Source organism: Notechis scutatus, chromosome 6 (assembly GCF_049901735.1).
Source record: "Notechis scutatus isolate UNSWTSFEM ecotype Mainland chromosome 6, rNotScu1.2, whole genome shotgun sequence".
Taxonomy (NCBI): Eukaryota; Metazoa; Chordata; class Lepidosauria; order Squamata; family Elapidae; genus Notechis; species Notechis scutatus.
Window position 1 is genome coordinate 41,405,850 of NC_142014.1, and position 26,993 is coordinate 41,432,842.

Here is a 26,993-nt window from a genome sequence, read left to right on the forward strand (position 1 = left end):
GCTATTCCTTATTGCAAGCTGTTTTTTCTCACTTTTGCACAAGCACAGAAAATAGGTGCATGCTGTTATTTCCCAAGAGTGTCCTCAGTCTTATTAGTTTCGTTATTACTTGTACTTTTATTATATTTAATTGTTAGCAATCTTTAGCAAATTTTTAATCAAGTAAGAATAAGGAACCATTTTGATGTAGTGGTTAAGACATCAGACTAGAAACCAGGAGTCTGTAAATTCTAGTTCCACTACCTCAAGCACAAAGGCAGTGAGGTAAACCTGGGTTTACTTTCTCTCAGCTCTAGAAAGGAGCCTGTGACAAACTACTTCTGAAAATCCTTGCCAAGAAAACAGCAGAGGCTTACCTAGGTAGTCTTTATGAATTGGACTTGACTGAAAAAAGGAAATAAATACTGTGTGTGTGTGTATGTGTGTGTGTGTGTGTGTGTGTATACACACACAGTATTTATTTCCTTTTATATATATGGAATAATTTGAATTTAATGTTATATTTTAAGTTAAAAGTATGCACAGCCTGCATGATCCAAGTCAGACTCTCTCCACCTTCAGAGAATGTATATAAATCAAGCAATTCAAGCTTTACAAAAAATAAGTAAAATAACTGAAGTCAGATAAAGCGAATATAATTATTTCTTCTTCACCAACATTCACATGATTGATTGCCTAATACTGTTGCATCTAGAAGTTAATCTTGTTTTTGTGTTATCATGATTTGCTTTTTGTTTAGGTATCATAAATGTTTGCAATACATAATGTTCATTTAGTCATAGGCGAGAGTACATAATTTATAGAGAAATATTAATTTTAATTTGATAACATTTTCCTAATGTTTTCTGTCTAGAATTTTACCACTTCCACAATTGACAGCAGTGCTGATAATTCAACTTTATCGATAGTATTGAGCAACTTAGCAAAATGGAGACACTACACACTTTGGTTAACTGCAAACACAGCTCTTGGGAATGGAAACCAAACCAGTGAAATAATGCAACTATGTACAGACCAAGACTGTATGTAAAAAAGTTTATATTGTGTGTAGAAACCCTATATGTAATTCTTTACAGACTCATTTGTAAGGCTTTTTGTGTGAACTTTAAGTTCTCTTAAGGATCATTATGATCTAAGCCATCTGATTATCAGAATCATATAGTATTTTTTTTTTCCTTTTGCCACTATGCATTTAATGTGAGAGATTAGATATAATTTGTATAAATAGTGTTTTTTAAAAACCATGGCTTGAGACCCTAAACATGTTATTATATCCATGTGGGTGGTTTTGGGCCAATCACCATCTGCCCAGCTTACCTCACAGGATTGTTATTGTGGGGAAATAGGAGGAGAAAGAACTATTATGCATGTTTACTATCTTGAGTGACAAAGTTGTAAAAGCAGGATAAAAAACTAAAAATTGAAATAAATAAAAATAAATTATGTGAAAGTCCCACGAACAACATGAACTTATTTTAATGTATAATGCTTCACATCAACTGCATATATTGATATCAAGAATAGAGATATTATACATACAGATAACATTTTTTTTATTTCCTACAGTACCTGATGGACCTGTTAACCAGCTGGCCTATCAGAACATTTCTTCCACGGTAGTAAATGTAAGCTGGATCCCACCAATGCAGCCCAATGGACTCATCTTCTATAATATTTCATTAACAATGAAGGATACTCAAACAAATCATGAGATTTTGTCATTTCTTGTATATAATACAAATATAATTTTGAATAAGTTGGAAAAATATGCAAACTATTTTCTAAACATTACTCCAGCAACAGAAAAAGGATCATCAGAAATGTATACTTTAAGTTTATACATCAGAACTGAAGAAGATGGTATGTTGTCTATATTGCTTTGTTGCTAAATATAGGTTTATTATTAAGACATAACCTTGTATATGATTTGTATAACTTAGACTGTATTTGTGTAGCTTGTGGCATGAGCTAGTTCATTTCTTTTTCTAATACAGTATTTCCATGTGTATCAGTATTTTATTTTTTAATTGGATTGACCTCATAGACAAACACCCTTTTGCTCTTCTTCATAATAACTATACTTGATCTAGCGAAAAGATCATATAGTGGAATAATACTATATTATTCCAAAAAAAATTAGTATTATAATACTATAGTACTATAATACTATAGTAGTAATATAATATAATGATACTATAATGATACTATAAGTATAGTATATAATATATAGTATAATATAATTATAATATATTAATACTATATTATTCCTGAATAATTCCAGCAGTTGATATGTAAAAACACAATTACATATTTAACCCAGATGACTCTTCCCAAAACTATAATAAGAAGCTCATGGATACTAGATCAAAACAGGAGGACTGTATGCAAGTCTGTCATAAATATCATTGTCAGCATTCTATACTTCAAGCATTGTGAAGCTGACAGTCTACCTTTTTTTTCTGACATGTCCAATAAAAATGAAAAATGTTATTTAATTAATCTCATCTTAATATAGGAAACACTATTTTTAAGACTCTTAAAATGTGTATTCCAATAATTTCTTCCAAAGTTCTGAAATTTTGTAATTAATATCACAACTTTAAAGAGCTGGCATCCACTTTCAAAGAGCTACTCACTGGATCAGTCAATAAAAGGATCTTATAAAAACATTATTTGCAATTATTAGTTACTCTTGTCAATATAGTAACAGCAATGTAGTAGCAGCCATGACATTTTTCAAGGCTAAAGTACTGGGCTCAATACTACATGGTGTTCAGTTATGTGTGTATAAGGATGCTTATCGGTTAGAAGCTGTACAATCCAAAATTTTAAAGACTATCACCAAGTTCCTTATTCCAACCTTAATCCCTTTATTCAGGTGGAATTAGGAAGTATCTCCTAAGGGGCCCATCTGAGAATTTGTTACTTCAGATATTGATTGAAGCAAATTCTTTGGAAACTTCTCTGGTCCATATCATCTAACCAGACAAATTTAAATTTTTAATAAGACAGTTGAATCTTAATCTAGTTTATTGTGGCTTTTCATGAGTTGGACTCATCCCCGATAAAGCTATAATTATTCTTCAGTGAATGAGCTGAAACCCAGTTCTCTAAACTGATATCTCAATAGCCAACTGCTTCTGCTCCATTCCCAAATATTTCTACATTTCCCAAATTTCACATATGAGACTCTTCAGCTTGACCCTGATTTGCAAATTACCAATAATGACAACAACTGGTAGATATATTAATATGCCTTATGAAAATCACACTTATTTAAGTTCCAATATAGACATTGAACCATTTCACATATGCTACTACAACATCCTCTATACAATAAATGGAGATTAGAACCCATAGCACCAATTGTTGGAAATCTTAATTGCTTCTCTAAGCAGGCAGTCATTCATTAGATCTAGTCTACACCAAAGGAATTGACATTTGATACGAGCATGGAAGTAATTATAACCAGTTCTTTGCCATTGTTGAATTGCTTTCCTGGTCTAAATAAGGGTAGTTACTGCTGATGATTTCCACAGAGTTGGGGAACTGATTAAGATGGTCAACCCAAAGCATCTGATAGTTGCAAGTGACTCCTGGTAGGCAGTTGAGGATTTTTCAACAATCTAATGGGAAATTGCATCAAGTGGTCAGATGAACTCTACATTAGAGTGTTGCTCATGATTCTGTCCATGTTGCCTCTCTCTATTAGTTAGTTCTTTTATATGTACAAACAAAAAGAAAAGAGATACTTATAAAAGCAGTGGAAGAAGATTAAATATGAACATGAATAAACATTGGTAGGAGCTCATGTTGGAGATGAAGTATAAGTGCCTCTCCACCTTTACTGTGCTGGCAGGATGGCATCCAAGACCCTTGTTTGTGTGCCTGTTCCCTTCTCCTCTGATTATGTAGAAACGGGAAGTTTTACCTTACAACCTGCTGTGAGGTACTTATGCAATCTTTTGTCAATAAAATAGCATACATTTATTCAGCTATCAACTCTAGAAGATCAAGACGTGAAAAAAATGATAGAAGTAAGATTTATTATATCACCTAAGGTGTTTTTTTTTTTGCTGATTTTGAGAAGTGGATAGGATGCTCAATAACTGGTGTGCCAATAGCATTTCCTTCCTGGAGTAAGAGGTCTTGATGATAATGTCTCATGTCTTTATTGCCTCAAGGATAGACTACTGAAACATTTTTACATAAAATAAATATAAGAAAATAAAGCATTTATTGGGTTTCATGTGATGTTATTGGCAAACATTATTTGTAAAATAATTATTTAAAAATTATTAAAGAAAGCCTGTGGTGTGTGTGTGTGTGTGTGTGTTGGTGTGTGTTGGTGTATAGATGGGTAATTTGCTATAATTGTTACACACAACATACCCACAGAGACAAACCTATACTGATGCTTCCTATATATTTCAGATTAATGTTTGCTTCTCCCCTTTTATGCTTCTTCCCTGATTAATTGGCAGTTCCAGACTCTGCACCTATTTTGAAAACTTATAGAAACCTTTCATCTACCTCAGTGATGTTATCTTGGGATCCTCCATATCGGCCAAATGGCATAATAAGAGGCTATGACTTAAAGCTACAAGGGACAGAAAAAAATGTTTCTTTCATTACCTCCAATAATTCAGTTATTTTAGAAGATCTTTTGCCATTTACTCTATACAGCTTTTTTGTATCAGCTCAAACTGTAAAAGGGCGTGGCCCTTATGCTCTTCTTATGTTCTCTACAGATGAGTCAGGTGAGTAATTTGCAAGATGCAGATTTCTCAATCAATCCAATGTTTACAAGGTTAAAAGATAATATCTTGGTCATGTTTTAATATCTTATTTGTCATTAATTGAAGTAGAGTTATGTGGAATAATTGGGATCAAACTCATTTTCGTTGTTATTTGCAGTTGCTCTCCTTGGCTCTGTTATTTTTATTTTGTAAATTGCATAGGATGGAACCTTTGACCATCTTATGATTTCCTTATCATATCTGCCCATTTACTCAGCTATAGCCACAGAACTTTTGAAATAGGCAGTTACAATGTATGTGAATTTGTAAGCTGTCATTCGCTTCAGTTTCTCTGTATTTGCTAGCTGCTACTGTACTCATCTAGGGTCTTATATTGCTACCAAGGCATGTATAACTCATCTGACTTTATACAGTCTAGTAGAATAGATGTTTAGTTCTGAAAAATATGGCTTCATATATGATTTAATATTTCTAATAATATTATAAAATAATATTCATAAGGAGAACAATATGTCAGAAATGTTAATGTATAACAAATACTGGGTTTTTGTTGTATATAAAGTCATATTGCCTTAATCTGAATAATATTTTTTTTTCACAGTCCCATTGGCACCTCCAGAGAATCTGACAGTTATCAATTACACACACAATTCTGCATGGCTGAAATGGGATCCAAGTCCCAGGCCAAATGGTGTCATTAGAAGATATGTTTTTAATATTTCTGAAAACAATAGTCAAGCTACATTTTACCAGGTACAATTTGCACAATTAATATATGTAAACATTAAACTTTAGGGTTAGGATTAGGGTTATATATTTAAAAACCCATCAGTTCTGTGGAAGGTAATAATTAGAAGATAATTTGTTTGTCCAAGGAAAAATCAAAGAACAGTTCTCTCATCCTGGATGAAGCAAATCTGAAATAGGTAGAACAGGATAGGCATTACATCAGTTGAATCCAATTAGGATTTTTGAGGGATGAACTTCAACTATTTTTGATGAAGAACATTTTTCTTGGCATGAAGTATGAATAATGGAAATATTATGAATCAAAAAATGTACAAAAATATATACTTGTGGATAAGATTTTTAGGTGTCAAAATGCGCCCCCCAATTTTGTGATTGGCTTATCCATGGATGGGCTTATGCATGTCTATATACAGTAATATTTTTTAAAAAGTACTCATATATTCCATATATACTTATGAATAAACTTATCCATGGATAAGATGATCCTCAATTTTTTAAACCAAAATGCCTTAAAAAACAAGCCACTCACAGATAAGCTAATTATGAAAATTAAAACACAAAATTTCAAAGGTCGGCTTATCCATGGGTAGTACATTTTTCATGACATTTTGGTTACATATTTTTGTGGGTTGACTTATCTATAAATTTATATTTGTTTATTCCACAAGTACTTATGCCACCCAAACCTCGGGCCATGTCCTCCTAACTCAAAGAACATTCTATTTCTGAACAGCACTCACTTTTTAATCCAAACCTCTTTCTTTTTTTGTAAGTCTTTGATGCATTACTTTTTAAAAATGTGTCACTTTAGTATCCAATTATTTAATCAATGTAATCAAGTGATTTGGCTGACCTATTGCCCAATTCCTTAAACATTTTTGTGAAGTAAATCTGATGTAATTCCTCACTCTGCATGTTGCTCTAGCGATCCTCTCTTCCCTGATATTTTTGCCCCTTTTTTCTGGTTGCTATTGTCATATTGTAATCCAAAACTGAAAGTGTTGCAATTGCAAGGGAAAGCGTGAAAGACAAGCTGTCTCTTCCTCCCCCCACATTTTGTCTTCCTGTGCCCTTAATACTTTTGTCTAAGATGCTCTCTGTACTGTAGTTACAATCAGCATCACAGTCTGGCTCACATTACCTTTATCTTTGGTTTTGTAAAATCCATCGATTGTCTGTACTTTTTAACAGCAAACAAAAAACATTTCCACAAAGCTCCAGTTAGATCATCTATTTTTAATTCCAATTTATTCAAAAGCACTTTCAGTCAAAACAATATTTAAAAATCTATCCCCTTTATCCATTTAAACTATCTTACATCCTCTTGTTGCCAGTTTTTTTGCCAAAAGTTCTAAACCTTTAAGAATTATTTTTCCTTTATAGTCTAAAAAGAACACTGACTCATCAGGTGGAATTGTCTTATCCTGCTACACAGAAAACATTTCTTTAGCTGTAGATTAATTCTATCGCAAAGTTTTTAAGAAAGTGAGGCTTTTCACTTTACCCCCCAACTATTTTACTCATGACTCAATTGCCATAATGTCTGTTCTGGACAATTACTCAGAGCAGCTGTCCAGAGTGCAAGCAGGTGATCTTGTGATCTTTCCTTTATCCAAAAAGACAAAGCTAACCAGAATTTGCTCTTTGACCACTGATCTCCAACACAATGCCATTCCCACTCTTTCAAGGACATCTAGTCTACCATAGATCCTCACCTGGAAGCTTCAGTAGTCCTGCATGCATGTAATTTTTCCCTCTAAATCCATATGAACATGTTATATGAGCTGAATATAACATTGGAAATGGAGTCTAATATCAGAAAATTATATATTTCATAGTAGATTGATTTCCCATTAATTGATTATGGTATGATTCTGAAGAATTTATTGCAGCAATAAACTATCATCATAATTAACTATTTTCTTAATCTAAGAACATTTCAGGTTCACACAATGAAGCTAATATATCTGGACTTGAACCATTTTCCGTGTATTCCATCAGTGTTTCTGCATTTACAAAAGTTGGAAATGGCAATCAATTTAGCAACCGTGTACAATTCACAACAATGGAATCAGGTTAGATTGTTTAAGATCAAGTATGTACTGGTTTTGCAGAAGAAACATTTTAGCTATTCAAAATATAATCGAAATAAACACGGATTTCTCATCTAACTTAAAAATCAAACATTTATCCTAATTTCAGGATCTGGTTAATTATTATAAATCCAGTTGCACAGTTATTAAAATGATTAATATTACATCAATGCTGATTTTCTTTTCCCAATTCCATACATCTTTCTATTGCCAATATACTAGTTTACTTAACTCAAGAAGCATGATATATGTATCTCCTGTATAGAGAAATTATAAAAACCATAATTAATAAAATAGAGGTACATCAAAATATATTTCATTCTATTATATTTTTACTGCTGGAAAAAAGCCAACAACTCCCTTTGGTAGATCTACTAAAGTGCTTTTATTATAATATAATATGAAATGCTGAAATGCTTTTTGCACTTGAATTGTTTTTGATCATATTGAAGTTGCAATCGTCTTTTAGTTTTATCTGAATATAATATGTACTTTTCTTTGAAGCACCAGATATTGTCCAGAATACCCAGTGTATTGCAACCAGTTGGCACTCAATCCTGCTCCAGTGGGACCCTCCTATGAAAACAAATGGAATCATTACAAATTACATCATAACGTTTAGAGAGAATTCAACCATCTCATCATCTCTTAATGAAACAGTGTATATTTTGAGAAACTTGCTATCCAATTCAACTTACCAGTTTAAAATAAAAGCTGCAACAGCTGCTGGAGAAGGAGAAGAACAGTTATGCAATACCAGCACATTTTCAGAAACAGGTACCAATTCCCTAAATGTCAAGCTATAATTAATAATTTCAGAAATTTCTTTCACAATTCCTTTTCAACTAAGTTTTCAGAGCTAAGTAGAACAGCATACTATTAATTTGTGTTAAAACTTGTGTTAATTTTGTAAAATATATTAGAAGAGCAATAGTTTGAAGTAATTGTTCTTAGGAATTCATGCAAACAACTATAACAACAATAAAGTTTTTATAATTGGGTTAACATTCTCTTAGCTGTGTGTTCTCATGCATTTTTTTGTGTTGAGTAGCAGCCACTTGAAATTGGAGACTTGTAATTAGGAATGGAAACAGTTTTAAAGTTATTCTCAGCTTCTTATTTATGGTGGACAGAGTTAGTCACAGACACATAGCCAACTCAGAGTCACTGCCAAAGTATTTATTTCTGATGCTAAGTGAAATCAAATTAGGTTCACCACCTCATTCCAAAATCTCTGAACAAGAGCTTTCAAAGTATAACTTGATTGTTTATTGTTAGGTTTATTACAACTGGGTGTAACAATACATGATCATAAAAAGAATTTCATATGATAACCTATGATATAGTTGTATTCTCACGTGAATGTTACATGTTTTATCATTGTCTACTCTACAGTGTAGGATAATTTGCTTCAATTTATAGAATAAAAATATACAAAGTTGTGAGAATAAATACCACCAGCATGTAAAAACTAAATGGAACTGTAACTTCTGAAAACTGTAAAACAAAGAATGTGATGGTTGAATTTTTATTGTGAAAAAAAGTTCAATATTTAGATTCTGCTGTTTAAAAAACCCTGCAATGGCAGCTTATAAAAATAGAGGAAAAGGTGAAAACAGTAATAAAACACAACTAATTTGAACCTATTATCAAATTCTCAACAATGTAAGACAGAGCTCCAATTTTTGTTTATATTTTGCATTTCTGGACTACATATTTCCCTCAAAAAAGACTCTGGTTAGTGTACAGTAGAGTACCAAAATATAAAACATTATATGAGAACAAAAATATTAAAGTTAAAATTTAAATTTGAGAAGATTATAAAATTATAAGAAATTTTGAAGAGACAAGAAAATATTTGAGGTGGCAATTTAACCCTGTTAAAAATTGGGTGTTGAAGGCCAAAAGGTGGCTATTATGGCATCAACCAGCCATAATAAATCAACAATGAGAATTAAAACAAAGAGATATAAGATGTGAATATTTGTGGATGAATATATGAGGGTTGCTTGAAAATGTAATTTATGTATTCTTTTATATGCAGATGATGCCTGTTGAACAGTTGAAAACCCAAATGATTTGCCATGCATATAAAATAGATTTTAGGATGCAACAAGGAGTATGGGTCTTAAAATAAATATATCAAGGAACAAGGTAGTTGTGTTTCATAGGGAAAACTGAGTGAATTAACCCCCATAGATTGTTAGTGAAAGATGGGGAAATGAGTGGAGAAATACTGGTAGAAGGGTATGTAGTAAGTAGTGTATAGTCAGGGGTGGGATCCGACAGGGTTAACTACCAGTTCGGTCATTTACGAGGTTTGGTGATTTATGATGTGCTTCCCTGCACACTGCCTACGTGCGCCTGTAAATTGTCATCAGCATGCTGCGTTTTCAAAAAGCCCTTTTTTCCTGCTTTTTTAACTGCAGCTGTGCCTCACATGGCAGCTGAAGTTGAAAAAAATCAGGAAATAAAGGTCAGGTAAGAGCCCGGATGGGCTGGTGGGCAAAAACATCAGCAGACATAGAACCAGTTCTATGTCTGCTGCTCTTCAGAGCTACCGGTTCTACAGAGGTGGACAGAACCAGTAGAAACCCACCCCTGTGTATAGTCTGTTGTAATAATGAAAGTTTATCAAAAGAAACAAAAATGGTTGTGCATAATTGTGTGCTAAGTCTACTTTGTTATATGGATGTAAGAATTTGAGTATAGGATAGAAATACATTGAATGCAAGTGCTTGTGACTTACTTAAGAAATATATGTGTAAAGGAAGAGGTAGAATCAAGAACAAGCTCTGGATTAATGAGAATCATAATGCTGAGTTGGTTTTGTCAGGATTGAGAATCAAACCAGATAACAATATATGAAAGAAGACTGAATGGATTTATGAGACAGGGGAAAATAAAAAAAAATTGTAGTTAGGTCAAGTTGATGAGATTTTGAAAAAGAGATATTAGTTTAAATCAGAAAAGGCAATGTGTAAAGTGATGGATAACTGAGATAGTAGATGCAATAATAGTTTTTCAGAGCGAGTAGTAAATGGCAGAATAAACTAGGTTTATATTTCTTTGAATTATTTTTATGATAATTCTGAATTTCTATGGTTTACTGTTTCTTATTCTTATTTTCTGCTTTGCACTAAGTACTTAAACTGAAAGAGAATAAAAAGTACAAAGGGCAAATACTGAAAGAAAATATGGCTCCCATAGATAGATGAACATATTTGTTTTAATAGATGTCATATTCATTCAATAATTTAACAATAAGTAGTGTAATATATCATGATCACCAAATAATATTTATAAAAAATATGAACAAGTAAAGGATTTCATTAGTATTATTTTATTTTAGAAAAATAAATGGCTGTTTCCTTCTGCTAATGTAAGTTCAACCTTGGAATCTGTAATCTAATGGTAACTTTTTTATATAAAGAAAACATTGAGGGATGCTGGAAGCAGTCATTAGAGATAAAAAAAAAAAGCTGGAAACTTTAGAGATAAAAAAAGCAGAGGACTGCCAAATAGCCAAAAGAATGGAATTTATTTAAGTGTTTGACTCATTTAAGAACATATAATCAAGCTAAGAAATAATTTTCAGTTCTTTTCAAGTTATTTTCACCTTTTATAATGTTATGTATTCTTTACTTTTGAAATAAGATTTATTTAGAAATAAGTTAAATATCAAAACATTTTTAAAATAGTGTAATATCTCAGATGTAAATATAGATCTTTACTTTAGCAGATGCAGGCGAAGAAAAGAATTCTAATACACAGAGGAATATAGGAATAGATATGCTTTTTTATTGGAACTAATGAGAAAAGTTCTTAAATTACAAATAAATCTTCATGCACATTATAGTCCCTTCATCCATAATAAATCTTGCTGTGTGTAGACAAAGTAACAATAACTGTCCTAGTATTGCTTCTTCAACCTGAAGTCTAAACCAGATTGTAATAACAATGAATATATGTTTCCAAACAGCAGAAAGAAAGTTGATATGAATGATGTATCCTAAAACTCTAAGGATATACAATATTTGTATAAACTATGTAGACTTCATAAAATATATCTGTATTCTATATATTTTCAATGTTATGACTGTGACTATGGGAAATATCCATTCTTTGTTCTAGTGTATGGAATGAAGACTTTCAGACTGAGAAAGAGTGTATGTATAACTGTATCTGATAAATAATATGTAGTGTATCTTAGCTTTAATGCACAATAATATAGCAATATTATAATTATTGTTTTATTATTACTATTTTTTAGCTCCAAGCGTTCCAAGAGACATAATATTTTCAAATGTACAGTCAACAAGTGTGACCTTGAGATGGATAATGCCAGTTACTATTTTGGGCTATTTTCAAAACTACAAGATTACTACACAGTTGCAATCCATCCATTGCAATAGCTGGGATTCTTTTGAATGTATTGAATATGAGAAGGAGCAATACTCATATCTTGCTGATAATGTTGTAGAAGAAACAGTATATGATCTGAAAAAATTTAGATGGTATCGATTTAGAGTTTCTGCTTGTACAAATGCTGGTTATGGCAATTCTACACCTTGGATTGTTGCACAAACTCTTCCTGGCTGTAAGTATGACTATAATAATCCTTAATTTTATAGAAAGCTCAACTTTATAAAACTCATGGAAAATTAATAATAGGTTCAATTAATTACAAAATTACTACTATATGTTTCCAAGAGTATTCACTTATTCAGTTTAAATTTCTCTCCCTCTCCCCCCCCACCCCCATGTGTATTAGGAATTGAATGTATAACATACCTGATCATGAAATTGGAGACTGAGAACAATTAAATGGATTTTCAGTTAACCTTTCATTTCCATACTTACTTCTTTTTATATTTTTTATTTTTATATATTTATATTACATTTTTGCACAACATTAATATATAACAGAAACTCACACTGAACATATAAACATAACATAGAGTTTGGATTAATATTTCCTTCATTCACCAATAGCTGTATTTTAACTAAGGTTTTCAAAGGCTAAACATTTAAAACAATTTTTAACAACATTAAAGCATCTTATTTGCTTAGTATAAATTTGGCATTACTGGGCGATTTGTTCTTTTAAAATTAATGTACCATTTCTAATGGTGCAAAGAAAGTATAGCAAAACATATTGCACTCTTTAAATAGATTTTTTTACTAGCATAATTGAGCAGCTGCTTGTGAATTATCAGAAAACCTGCTAAATTTAATAACTTTTCAAGTTATAACAAATGCTTGTGAATTATCAGAAAACCTGCTAAATTTAATAACTTTTCAAGTTATAACAAATGTTTAAAGTAGGGTAAAAATATTTTCTTATTCTCCCTCTAAAGAACATCAATGTTAGCTTAAGTTCAACAACCTCATCTTTTGTCTTTTTGAGTCAAGCATCAAGTCACCATTTCCTCCAATAACAGTTTTGTTTGAATATTTTGTGTGAAACATAGTGACATGAAATCATTAGGGTATTGAGGTTTGTTCATATCCCTAGATTATTAGATTATGAAGAGGAAGTAAAGGTTCATGTCCTTCAGCTCAATCAACTCACAGGGTTGCTGAAAAGGAAAAATAATTGATAAGTATATCACCAAATCTTATTGTAACAGAGTTGAGCATATAAATTTAACAAACAAGTAAGCGAAAGGTGTCATTGACATACAGAGATAATATAATATTTTCTCTTCACAAGCTCACATTCAATTTGTGTATATAATGTATTTTAAAGAATAGTCGTTAACTTGCCAAATTATATTTTGAATTCATTGGGTAATAATGAAATAAACACCAAAAAAAATAATTTCATGTATTATGTAGCTATGACAGTTTTCATTTAAATTTATTATATTTTAAGACTTTCATCAACATTTTTGCATATTGATAATTATAAGAATAAAAACCTTAACTTTGTGTATCATGCTATTTCTTGTTCCATAATTTAGATACAATACTCTGTCTTCTGTTTTACAAATTGTTCTCTTAGGAGCTGTCTTTCTGTCTCATAAAATAGGTCAATGGGACTATTATTGCACTGATGATAAATTATATAATTCTGCTTTATAATGAGATATTTTCTACAGTATCTGAATTAAACCATATGCTTCTGTCTTAATAAAAGAATGATTGACAATCATTTTTATAAAGTAGTGAAAAAGCTGTTTATCAAAATTTCCTCCTTCTGACACATATATAGGAGGTAAAAGATCTATCCTTCTCATAAAAATTTCTATGCTGCTTGGACATTTGGCTAGGATCAAGTGTTGGATCCTCTTTTCTAGATGGATATTCAACGTACTATGAACCAGGATAGACTAGGAAAATAGAAATTCAATAAGAAAATAATTTCCTAGTCTGCAGTTTCAGTATGTGCAAAATGTTTGTGTTACTGTATTTTGGATCACTGAGCTCTATCCAGTCCTTGAAAAGTTAATAATGACAGAAACAATGGCAACCTTTTGCAATTTCCATTGAGCCTATACTGAATTTAATCTTGGATGGTTGTCAACATGAAAACCAGTAGTTTAATAGAATGTAATGAATCCATCTGGAAAGATAAACTCAATTTTCTGTTCCTGTTTTCCTACCAATTTTCTGTTTATTTATTTTTATTTTTATTTATTTTGATTTGGCAATCGCTTACAAGATAATAGGTATAAGTATATACATAGTTATGAATACATGAAATGGGTTCATATTTTAAAAAAAAAGAAACAATAGGACAGGAATGGTAGGCACATTGGTGCACTTATGCACGCCCCCTACAGACCCCTTAGGAAAGGGGTGAGGTCAATAGGAGACAGTCTAAGGTTAAAGTTTTGGGGGTTTGGGGAAGAAACCACAGAGTCAGGTAGAGTATTCCAGACATTGACCACTCTGTTGCTGAAGTCGTATTTCCTGCAATCAAGTTTGGTGCGGTTAACCTTGAGTTTGTATCTATTGTGTGCTCTTGTGTTGTTATGGTTGAAGCTGAAGTATTCATTGACAGGTAAGTCATTGCAATGTATGATTTTATATACCATACTTAGATCAGACCGAAGACGGCGTAATTCAAGGTTTTCTAGGTCTAGAATTTCAAGTCTGGTGGCATAAGGTATTCTACAATGAGTAGAGGAGTGGAGAACTCTTCTTGTGAAATATTTCTGGACTTTCTCAACTGTGCTAATATCAGATACATAATGTAGGTTCCAGACTGATGAGCTATATTTGAGTATTGGTCTAGCAAATGTTTTGTATGCTCTAGATAGTAGTGTAATATTACCAGAGAAAAAGCTACGTAGGATTAGGTTAACAACTCTTCATGCCTTTTTGGCTATGTCGTTACAGTGGGCTCTAGCACTTAGATCATTAGAGATGAGTATTCCAAAGTCCTTTACAGAGCTTGTATCATCAACAAGGTCATGACTATTCAGCTTGTATTTTATTTTCTGATTTTTTTTGCCAATATGTAAGACAGAGCATTTATTTGTTGAGATTTGAAGTTGCCATTTGTTTGACCATTCTGATACATAGTCAAGATCTTTTTGAAGGGTAGCAGTATTGTCTGTGGTATTGAACAGCTTTACATCATCAGCGAAGAGAACGCAGTTGCTCTTAATGTGATCACAGAGGTCATTTATGTAGAGTATGAAGAGAGTTGGTCCTAGAACACTGCCTTGGGGGACACCACTATTGACAGGTACAGAACTTGATAGGACACTCCCAATTTTGACCATTTGTTGTCTGTTTGACAGGAATGCTTCTATCCAGTTATGCAGGTGTCCAGAGATACCATAAGATTTTAGTTTTAGGAGTAGTTTGTCGTGTACCACTGAATCAAAGGCTTTACAGAAGTCTATGTAGATTGCGTCTATTGCTTTGCCCTGATCGAGTTGTGTAGTCCATATGTTTTTGCAGTGTAAGAGTTGCAGATTACAGGATAGTTTTTTCTGAAACCAAATTGTTTATTAGAGAGTAGGTTGTTTGTCTCTAAGTGGAGGATAATGGATTGGTTAATAATTGATTCCATGACTTTACAGGGGACGCATCATAAAGAGATTGGTCTGTAATTTTCAACTAGGCTGGGGTCTCCCTTTTTGAAGATGGGGATGACCGTGGCTTGTGACCATAGGTTAGGCAAGGAGCTGGTCCTGAAAGATTTTTCAAAGATTATGCTTAGAGGTTCTGCTATGGCAGTGGATAGCTTTTTTAAGAAGTAGGCACATATTCCGTCTGGTCCAATAGATGGAGATGGTTTTAGATTGCGTGGTGCTTTTTCAACATTGTCTTCTGTAAAATCGATATGTATTAGATCATTGTAGTTTTCTGTGGTTCAGCTAGGAAATACTGGGCATGATCCATTGCTCTTTACAAATACTGAGCCAAAGAATGTGTTAAAGATGTTGGCTTTAATGGTGTCATCGTTGCAGTCTTTACCATTAGGTCCTATCAGGGGTGGGATGGACCTTGAGTCTTTTAGTTTGTTGTTTACAAAATTGTAAAAAGCGTGGGTGGAATTGGTGCATAGAAGGTTTTCCTCTTGTTTAATGTGATAATTGATGCATTCAGTCTTTATCTGGTGGCATAAATTTTTGTATCGGCTTTTGAAGTTTGGCAACGTGACCAGATTTGTTTTTCCACGAGAGTGATCTCTTTTTGGATTGAAGTTTCCTTATTGTTATGGGTAATCTGTTTTTTGTTTTGTTTTGGGAGTTGTTATTGGTACATATGGTTTGATGACTCTTTTGACTTCAAGTAAAAATATGTTTTAATGGTCTTCAACAGTATTGCATCCAGTGAATAGAAATTGCCAATCAAGGGATGAAAGATCATTGTCTATAAGATCATAGTTGCCTTTTTTGAAGTTATAATTGGGGATTACATCATTGTGATGATTTTTGTGTGGGCGTATGTTGAGGCAAAAGTCAATCATATTGTAGTCACTGTTGGAAAAGGGTTCTTTAGTTTGTATTCCGTAAATTAAATTCAAACTATTGCAGAAGATGAGATCGAGGCAGTTGTTAAGTCTAGTATTGTTGGTTACTAGTTGTTCCAGTCCCAGATTTGTAACAGCATTGTAGAAGTTTGCATGTATGGGTTCAGTTGTACATTCGTTTAGGGTCCAGTTAATATGAGGTAGATTGAAGTCACCAAGAAAGATAAAAGCGTGTGGGCAGGATGTTGCCCATGTTAGTAATGAATTTAGCTGGTTTACATGTTCGATGTCATAATCAGGTGCTCTGCAACATAGTAAGAATCGAAATGTGATATTTAAGGATAGTTCACAGATGATGGTCTCAGGAAGAGCAAGCTCCTGGGTAACTTGGATGTTTTTTAGATGTAAGGACTTCTAAATCTGCACATTGTATCTAGGCATGTTGAAGTTGGTTCCTTTGTTATGGGAATGTCAGAGTACTGTTTCCATCTATTTCTGCTGATAAGTAAATTTAATCACTTTGGTATATTTTCTCATTTGGTATAATAAATATACAGTAGTAGTATAAGGATAATGACCAGCAAAACACAACAACAAAGAATCACAGCAGAGTGGCAAGGTCTGGGTACCAATCTGAATGCTACTGTATTTGCTCTCTCCTTATCATGTGGGTTACATATAAAATTGTCTTCCAGAATATTGAAAGACAGAGTATGTGCTGTCCAGACAGTTTATAGTTAATGGGGAATTGGCATAGTTAGTTAGGAATTGTGAGCTGTCCCTTTAAGGAAATGTATCGTGGTAAATGTAGTTAAGGTATCCTGGGAAATGTAGTCCATGTCATGTGGCCATATTTGTAATCCTGATTGGTCACTGAATTGACCCTTGGTGGGTTGGGGGACGTTCCTTCACTCTTGCTCGGACCCCAGCATCGTGCTGGCATCTCTCACCTTTGCTCCACTACTATCGGATGAAAGATTACTCTATGAATCCAGCTATGCAAAGATTTGGACATTGAGATGAATCTCGACATAACCGTGAATTATATATGAGAATACCTGATGAACCAATAAAGAAACTTTGTATGGATCCTTTGTAGAGTTATCTATCTGCCTTTATATATTCAGTCAATAATTATAAAGGGCAGAAAAGAGTAAGAACATTGGTATAATCCATAGAGCTCCAGTAGAAGTTTGCTCTAAGAAAAAAATATCTTGCTCAACTTACCCTTTTTTTTTAACCATCAGGTTTCCAAGGAATCTGGAGAGAGCATTTTTTTTCTATACTGCTACTTTTTACTGGCTATGCAATAATGGAGGAGAAATTAGCACTCCCTTGTGTTGCAGTTGTTTCAAATAAAATTCAAACCAGAAGACATTTACTAAAATAATAAATTTAAATTTATTTGTTTAAATATGTTTATCTGATCTGAGGATTCCATATTGTAAAAAAGTTGAAATCAGGTAGAAGTTGAGCCACTCTTTTAGAGCTATTTTGCTAGTACAGGCCTTGCTAAAAGGAATAGAGCTTGAATCGAAAGTTTATTTTGAATATCAAGATCAATTTGTAAAATGATAAGCTATCCAAATGTACCATCCAGCTAACAAACTTAACTGCTGCCTTTGCATCAGGACACAGATGGATGGGAAAAAATGACCCTGACCTCCATAAGACCTACATTCCTGTGGAAGCATAGAAGCATGATAATCAGGAAATGATGGATATTAGTTACAGAAAATGCATTATTGTGAAAACCAGGAGAAAAGTGCTCATGAGAGGAAGTGATTGGATTATATGGGAATGAGTGAATAAGACTGGGTCATTCCTACTGAGTAAATTGCTGTGATTTATAAGAGAAAGGCTATGGTGATATCTTACCCATTTCTGGCTAGACTCGTTTCACAAACAGTCTTAAATCAATATGTGTCAGTTGCCATTGGCACGAAGTTTGTTTATGTAAGATGTTTGTTATAAAGGTTCTAGACTGAAGCTAATAGATTTCCAATTTCCAGTCAGATTTTAGTTATACCAATTTATTTGAAGTATAATTCTCCTTTTGGGTGAAAATTCTTCAACTATGACAAAAGCCAGTAAAGAGATATATTGGTGCTTTAGACGAAGAATTTGAAAGGCATTGACATCCTGATCCTAAATACATTTATATGGAAATGTCTAAATGTTCATCCTTTTGAGTTTTTTTGCAGCTGTGGTTTTCAGTCAGGATGTGCTGTTTCCCAGACATGTTGCCATTGGGTGAGGTGGTCACATATATAGTTAGTTGACTACCACTTTCAGAATTATCCAATTCTTTGATACTTGTAATCCCTCAAAACGAAGAGGTTGATTCAGTGCAAGGCATAATTCTGTACTGAGGCTAGTTCAGCCTATGTCAGCATAGCTAACAGCAGAACTAAATAAAAAGGCTGTCAGAGCTTAAATGTTCATGTGAACAATCTCTAATTTCATTGGTATCAGAGGAATTTGCTTTCAAATAAATGCTTGGGGCAGAAGCTGCATTACGGGAAGGAATTTACTTTCTGTAGAACAAGCATCAAATTCACACATAGGAACAATATCTTGGCTGGAGAGTTTTACATAATCGTGTATATGAATCATCTTTTGAAAATTCATTAACTTATAATTAAATAATCAAATTATCCATTAAACATCAGATTTATTTTACTAAATCAACTATTATTTCATTTCCCTCTCTTTCCTACCCCAGGGAATAGTACAATCATCCAAATGTTCATGTTTGTATCATCATTATAAAAAAGATGCAAGTATCTCCCAATACCTGGTTAACATAATCAGTGCTTCACTGCGACGACTTCAACACCCCTTGTCTGCAGACTTTGTTGTCCACATATCCCAAAAGGAGATTTGTCTCTGTCTTTGTAGTCTTGGTCAAGTGGAGGACATTACCCATTATATCCCACACTATCCCATTTACAATGAGATCAGGGCCAAATTATTAATGGCAGATAAACTCAAGGAGTCTGATCTTGAAAATTGAACTATCTTCTTCCAGATGTTTTTCCAACAGCCAATAACCAAGTTGCTATCTTTGTCTGCTCTCATTTAAACTTAGGAAGAAATGCTTCATTTCTTAGCTGTAGCTTTGGCTTTATTCTGTATAACCTTTTAATATATAATACTTCTATTATTCTATTTTATATTTTTGTTGTTTTGTTGTTTTATTGTTATTCATATTTTATAGCATTCCTATGTGATGACCTGTGGTTGCAAAAATAAACTTATGTACTTTACCCCAAGAATGTAGATAGACTTAAAGGCAATAATCCAATAAGGAAAAAGAATATACAATATGTTGTTTTTGTACAGAGGAAGTCAGAATTATAGTTCTATCTTTCCTCCAAAAATATAAGGTAATGCACATTTATCTCTGCCTCTATTTTTATCCCCACAGTGATTACCATGGAGGCAAGCTTAATTTGAAAGTAGTGGCTGCCCCAGAGTTGCCAAGTGAATTTCCATCTTGGTGCTAATGCAAAATTTAATCATATACCTCTCCATAGAATTGATCTTAATAATAATAATTAATAATAGCATTCCCCGCCCCCCCAAAACAGGTGCTCTTGCCATTGGAGAACTAGCATAGTACCTTTTGGTAAAAGCATAGTACCAGTAAAGAAAGCTTTGGGAGGAAAATTGTATTTTAGCATTATAAATATGTATTTTCATGTCCAGCTATAATCTTAATTGTATTAATTAATGTTATTGCATAATAATAAAGTCTTCAAAGCTCAGAATGACAGTTTTTGATATGTCTTTCTAATATAATCTTTTGTCGTACTTTTTCCCCTGTAGCTCCAGATGCTCCTCCAGCAAATGTAACTGCAGTAGCTACATCTCCTTACAGTATTAATATTAGTTGGAATGAGCCTACCATAATTACTGGACCAACATTCTACCTCATTGATATTTCCTCAGTAAGTCATTTCAAGTCTTCTATTGTTTGACTGTTATTATTCATATAGTAAGTAAAAGCAGAGTTTTACTTAGGAATCAGCTATTAAATTTTTATTGAATGTTAGTATACAATAGGAACACGGAACCTGTAGCTTCTGTACATCTTTTTACACCTTTAGTATTCCCCTGGCAACACAGCAGAAAATCAATATTGGTATACCTTGACATTTAGGAATAAATAAAAAATCTCACTAACTAGAGCCATTAGTTTCCCCAAAAATATTAAAGGCAGCCTTTGGCCAGTCTTCTGAATACAATATATCACTGTAGCAAAGAAGCTGCAGTTGATATGCTAATAGTAATATTCTAATCAGCTGTGCCAGGATTGGGCATCCTTTCATCTTTTTAAAACTATTTTCACTCAGGAATATCTGTTTGGAAGATTCCTAGTAGGCAAGGTTAAAAGCCAAGAGTGGATTGAATCAAAATAAAAAGTTAGGGGTGATACCATTTTGCTTCTAATAGCATTCTTTTTATCCTTTCTAATTCCTCTCTCTCCCAAAATACAAGGTAGGGATGAAATCCAGGCAGTCCTCATTTAGCAACCACAATTGGGTCTGACAATCAGTCATAAAGTGAAATGGTCACTAGGTGATACCACAACTGTCCTTACTTCAGCTTTTCTTTGCTGTAAAGGTCAGAAATGTGGGAAATGGTTGCTAAATTACCAGTGGTCACAGTTACTTTTTCATTACAATCAGTCTATGAGCCATAGCTAAAAGAGGACTACTTGTCAATTGTATAAAAAGTCTAAACAGATCCCCCCAGACTGCATAATGGCCTTGAAATCAAATCAAGGAACCCCCAGAATGAGTGTGAAGACTCTGAGTTCATAAGATCTTAGATAATATCATCCTTCTAAGGTATCCCTAAATATAATCACAGATAGTCTTTGACTTATCACCATTCATTTAAAAACAATTTCCAATGGCCTCAGAAAAAAAATGACTTATGACCTGTACTTACACTTATAGGTAAATATAGAGAAGTATAGGGCACCACACCCATCATAATGTGATCACAATTACAGTGCTTGGAAACTGGCTTATTTATGACCCATTGCAGCATCTTGTGATTGATTTCCAGCAAAAAATTCCCATTGGGGAGCTGTATGATTGCTTAATTACCACTGTAAAAATTGTGGTAAAATCAGGTCAAACTCAGCTTATGAAAGCAAAGATTTATGATGGAAATGCCAGTTCCAATTGTAGTCGTAAGTTGATGATTACCTGTACTTACATTATCAATTTAGTTCAGAAAACTAATTACTTTTTAAAGAAAGTTTCCAATTCTTAACAATTGATATGAAATTCTTCTATAACTTTGTAAACACCAAACTTAAAGACTCAAAAACCATCCTACCCCTAAAAGGTCCTAATGGGAAAGACTATAGCGATGAACCCGTCAAGGCAAACCTCTTCAACACGTTCTTCAGTTCAGTCTTTGTAAACAGTAATGGCTCATGCCACACATTTCCTAATCGTATGACAACTAACTGCAACGATCTACAAATTGACTTTCCTGAAGATAATGTAGAAAATGCAATACACCACCTTAAACCATCCTTATCTATTCGCCCTGATGGCTTATGTGCATTCTTCTTAAAAAAGCTCTTCACTACCATAGCAGAACCCCTAAGCATAATATATGAGTTATCATTCAGAACCAGCTCCTTACCAAACTATGGTCTTTAGCAATGGTCATCCATATTTTCAAAAAAGGTGACCCCTGCCTGGTTGAAAACCACAGACCAATCTCATTGTGTTGGGTCACCTGCAAAGTTATGGAATCAATTATTAATCAATACATTACCTTCCACCTTGAATCAAACAACTTACTCTCCAATAAACAATTTGGTTTCAGAAAAAAATTGCCCTGCAATTTGCAACTTCTACACTGCAAAAACATATGGACTACACTTCTTGACCAGGGTAAAGCAATAGATGTAATTTACATTGACTTCTGCAAAGCATTTGACTCAGTGGTACATGACAAACTACTATTAAAATTAAATTCTTACGGCATTTCCGGATCCCTTCACTGCCTTCCTGTCAAACAGGCAACAAATAGTAAAAATAGGAAACGCCCTATCAAACCCTGCACCAGTTATCAGCGGTGTCCCCCAAGGGAGAGTTCTAGGACCCACAATCTTTACACTCTATATAAATGATCTTTGTGATTACCTTATTAGCAACTGTGTCCTCTTTGCTGATGATGTAAAACTATTCAACACCACCGTCAATGCTACCGTCCTTCAAAAAGACCTTGATTATACATCTGAATGGTCTAACGGTTGGCAACTCCAAATCTCTACCAACAAATGCTCTGTCCTACACATTGGTAAAAAAAAAATCTACATACCAAATACAAGCTAGGCGGATATGACCTTGTTGATGACCCTCACTTTGTCAAGGACCTTGGAGTTCTCATATCAAATGACCTAAGTGCCAAAGCTCACTGCAACAGTATTGCCAAAAAGGCTTTAAGAGTTGTAAATTTAATTTTACAAAGTTTCTCTTCTGGTAATACTGATTTGCAAACTAGGGCATTCAAAACCTTTGCTAGACCAGTACTCAGCTCTGCTGTCTGGAATCCACACTGTATATCAGACATAAATGCAGTTGAGTGAGTCCAGAAGTATTTTACCAGAAAAGTACTACATTCGTCTGTTTGCAACAGAATACCCTACACCACCAGACTTGAGATTCTAGGCTTAGACAACCTTGAACTGTACCGATTAAGATTGGACTTAACATAGTACATAAAATCATATGTTATGTCTTACCAGTTAATGAATATTTCAGCTTTAGCCACAACAACACAAGAGCACACAACAGATATACACTAAATGTAAACCACTCCCAACTCGATTGCAGGAAGTACGATTTCAGCAACAGAGTGGTCAATGTCTGGAACTCACTACCTGATTCTGTTGTCACCTGCTCAAACCCTCACTCCTTTACCCTCAAACTAACCTCTATTGACTACACCCCATTCCTAAGAGGTCTGTAAGGGGTGTGCATAAGCACACAATCGTGCCTACCATCCCTGTCCTATTGTCCCCAATTATTAGTTCCTATTTCTTGTATTTTAAATTTATGTTTATTCTTGTTTCTGTTGTATTGTAAGCTTTTGACAAATAAATAAATAAAATAAAATAAAATAAAATAAAAAATTACTTACTTTCCATTTAAGCTTCTGAAGATGTGACTCAAATAGGGTCACTGGTCACTGACATAAGTATTATATGAAAAATTAGATCTAATCTAATTATCTAATTTGTTAATGTTATTTACTGTAATTTACTGCATATATTGATTTATCCTTTTTTTAAAAACACCAGAATATTAAGTAAGATTGATTTCTTTTTAATGGAATTTGCTATGGCATGTATCAGTTTTGTAAAGCAGAGATATTTGATGGTTTCCACTATTGTAATATTATTCTGAATTTTTGTCTTTGGTCATAATAATTGATTAAACTATAAAATCAATGTTTGTATAATGATCTACTGAGTGAACTCCAATGTATTATAAATAGTTTTTAATTTGCATAAGACTGTCTCTTCCTCTCCCTTCAGGCTTTTACTAAAACCTTGAGCAATCCTCTAGCAATTATTTTTGTTTATTGTTAGTTTTAACTGTTTCAGTTATATATTGTCCTTCCTTCTTTCCTTCCTTCCTTCCTTCCTTCTTTCCTTCCTTCCTTCCTTCCTTCCTTCCTTCCTTCCTTCCTTCCTTCCTTCCTTCCTTCCTTCCTTTCTCTTAATTCTTTTCATTTTCTTGTTTGTTTAAGGATCAAGTATTTCTTGCTTTTCAGTGATGACCAACCCTACATCATTTTTATTGCATTTTTCGGCCTCCTTTAACACATATGATTTACTTCAATTCTTTTGAGGCTAGCCTTTGGCCACCTAGTGTGGTACTTTACTAAGTAAGGATTTAAAACCAAGTCTTCTGAATGCTTTTTATTCACTGCATAGTATTATCCCCAGTATTATTCTTAAGCTGAATATGCACATTTGTGTGTATTGTGTGTAAACACATACATACTAGGAAAAAGTTAATGATAATTAAATGACTTTAGCTAGTCTTCTGTGGGAAATAGTCTGTGTCAAACAGAGCACAAAGCTTAGCATTGTGAAAATGTAAGAAATCTTATTATGTCCTATGTTGTTATAATGAGCAGTGATATATGAAGAAATACTTTGTCCCTTGATAGTCATCCCAGGAAATCACTATCTGTTTAGTACATCAGAATCTTTATTTAAGGTTAACTCTCAGTGGGGACACTAAAGCACATCTGTCAAATAAAATATGTGCTTAAACTATCTTAGTCTCTTAGCAGCTGCTTCTTCAGTAGATATGACCCTATGGGACTGCTACTGTAGACATTTCTTTTCTTTTTGTCCTGATTCATAATAGAAAAGAATATTGGAATATGACAAACATGTGTAAATGTTTTGTTGTTCATTTCTATGAAATGTTCTGTTACATTCTATTTCTGTGACCTTTTCTAATTCCATCATTGATTTATCCACCTGAAACGGAGATCCCGTGTGGATTCTTCTGAAACAGAATCCCACTTTATAAAAATAATCATGCCTCTGGTGAACATTTTGACTTTATGCATGTACAACTGGATTTCAATATTAAGATAAGCAAAGCCTTCTAGTTCAGATGTCCAAAAACCAGGCTTGCTCAATATGTTTTAGTTTTAAATATACCACAAAATCTCAGATGCCACATTGTAAATCTATTATGTGTACAAAGTTCCTTTATCAATTCCATAGGTTTATCTGACTACATTTCATCCTTTAGTCTTTAAATTATTATATTTCATCTACTTATACTTTAGGAATCAGTCCTGCAATATTATCATTTTTTTATTTTTGGACATTACATATATCACATATAAACAGAATATCTGCAGATGTATTTAAATATTCAGTTGAAGCTTGATGATCTATACAGTTGTGATCCTTTAGAAGCAATCAAGTGTAGCAATTGTGTATAGTCTGTACTTATTCTATTTACTGTTTAATGGAACAATAATGAAATAGAGTATTTTGTGATTTTGGGTCCTAAGACTGCTAGATGTAAAAACCGAGACAGCAAAAAGCATGATGAATCTCCAATTTTATGCATTACAAAGTATTCTCACAGAAAAATATCTGGAAAATTATGCCAATGATTTCTGGATTAAAGGTTCCCCAAAGATTCCCCACTATATAGCCATACACAAGATCTAAAGAAAATTTATTGCATTAGTACTGGGATAAAAAAGCATGACAAAGTCATTATGCATGCTGTGTCTGTTTGTGTTATTTGTTAAATTTACCCACCCCACACATGCTCTGCGCTTTTTTTTTCCTTGCACAGGTAGATTCAGTCCTGTTAACTCAGTTTTCCCTTGATGATATATCACACATAGTTTCTTATGAATAATCTAATAAACATTATGCTTTTGTACCTGCTTGGTACAGGTGGATACAGATTACTATCAAGCTTCATTTGTCAAAGCAAATTATGAGGATAAAACCTTCAGTATTTCAGGATTGAGAGCATTTACAAGGTATTCCATAGTAGTCACTGCTTTTGTAGAAGATGTTCAGACTGCACATACTGAAGGCAAGTCTAGTTCTTCCATTATTGTTTCCACTTTTGAAGCAGGTAAGTTGCTAATTCTGTTTGTTCATTTTATTAACTACCTGAGTGTATAAACATTACAAAGCAAACTACAACCAAAGCTGTAAAAAAAAGTAAAGCATAAATATTTTTAAACACTTCTCTAAAACAACAAAGTATTCCATGCAGTGTCATATCACATAGAGAAAAAAAATCTAACTACAACCCCCTCACTGCCATTAAAGCTTTCAGCTTATCTGTTTTTCTTTTGAAAAGAAAAGTGAACCATGTAATTTTTTCTTGATTTACCTGGAACTTAATATCACAGGGGAGCTTATATTATCAGCTATTATCTTCCACTTTAAGCCTTGGTCAATCTGTTGAATATAAAAAACACCCAGTATTTTTATATTTTCCCCAAATGCAATATAGTACAGGCAAATTCACTATAGATTTTGTTTCTTAAGGTCTTTTTAAAAATCGATGCCACAATTTTTTTCATTAAGAAATTAGGATTCTATTTAATTGCTTTTTCAAAGAAAAAGAAAGAAAAAGAAAGAAATCAAAGAAAAAGCAAAATTTGTAAGAAAAGAAACAAGTTAAGAAAAGTAGAAAAGTAAGAAAAAAAGTGTAAATGGCTTCTGATGCTTCACAGCATTTATAAATATAAATATATTTTAACCTCTTTATACCTCTTTAATCATGAAGTACATCATGACTCTCTTCTTTCTATAATCTATCCCGCTGAATTGCCAAAACCATAACTTGCAACTTCATTTTTATCATTTTTATGCAAAAAGTCCATAAGATCTAATCTTTTACACTAGATATGCTT

The 26,993-nt window shown here is 33.1% G+C and overlaps 1 protein-coding gene across 2 annotated transcripts in view; it reads left to right on the top strand.

Annotated features, from left to right (window-relative positions):
• PTPRQ (protein tyrosine phosphatase receptor type Q) overlaps window positions 1-26,993 on the top strand; it is a 102,667-nt gene that overhangs the window by 49,437 nt on the left and 26,237 nt on the right. For both annotated transcript variants that reach the window (XM_087968033.1, XM_087968034.1), the window contains exons 37-45: window positions 854-1,022; window positions 1,567-1,860; window positions 4,485-4,760; window positions 5,362-5,513; window positions 7,444-7,585; window positions 8,108-8,380; window positions 11,877-12,203; window positions 20,370-20,491; window positions 26,017-26,203. In XM_087968033.1, the coding sequence (XP_087824159.1) occupies window positions 854-1,022; window positions 1,567-1,860; window positions 4,485-4,760; window positions 5,362-5,513; window positions 7,444-7,585; window positions 8,108-8,380; window positions 11,877-12,203; window positions 20,370-20,491; window positions 26,017-26,203 (1,942 nt within the window). The remainder of the gene's footprint in view (window positions 1-853; window positions 1,023-1,566; window positions 1,861-4,484; window positions 4,761-5,361; window positions 5,514-7,443; window positions 7,586-8,107; window positions 8,381-11,876; window positions 12,204-20,369; window positions 20,492-26,016; window positions 26,204-26,993) is intronic.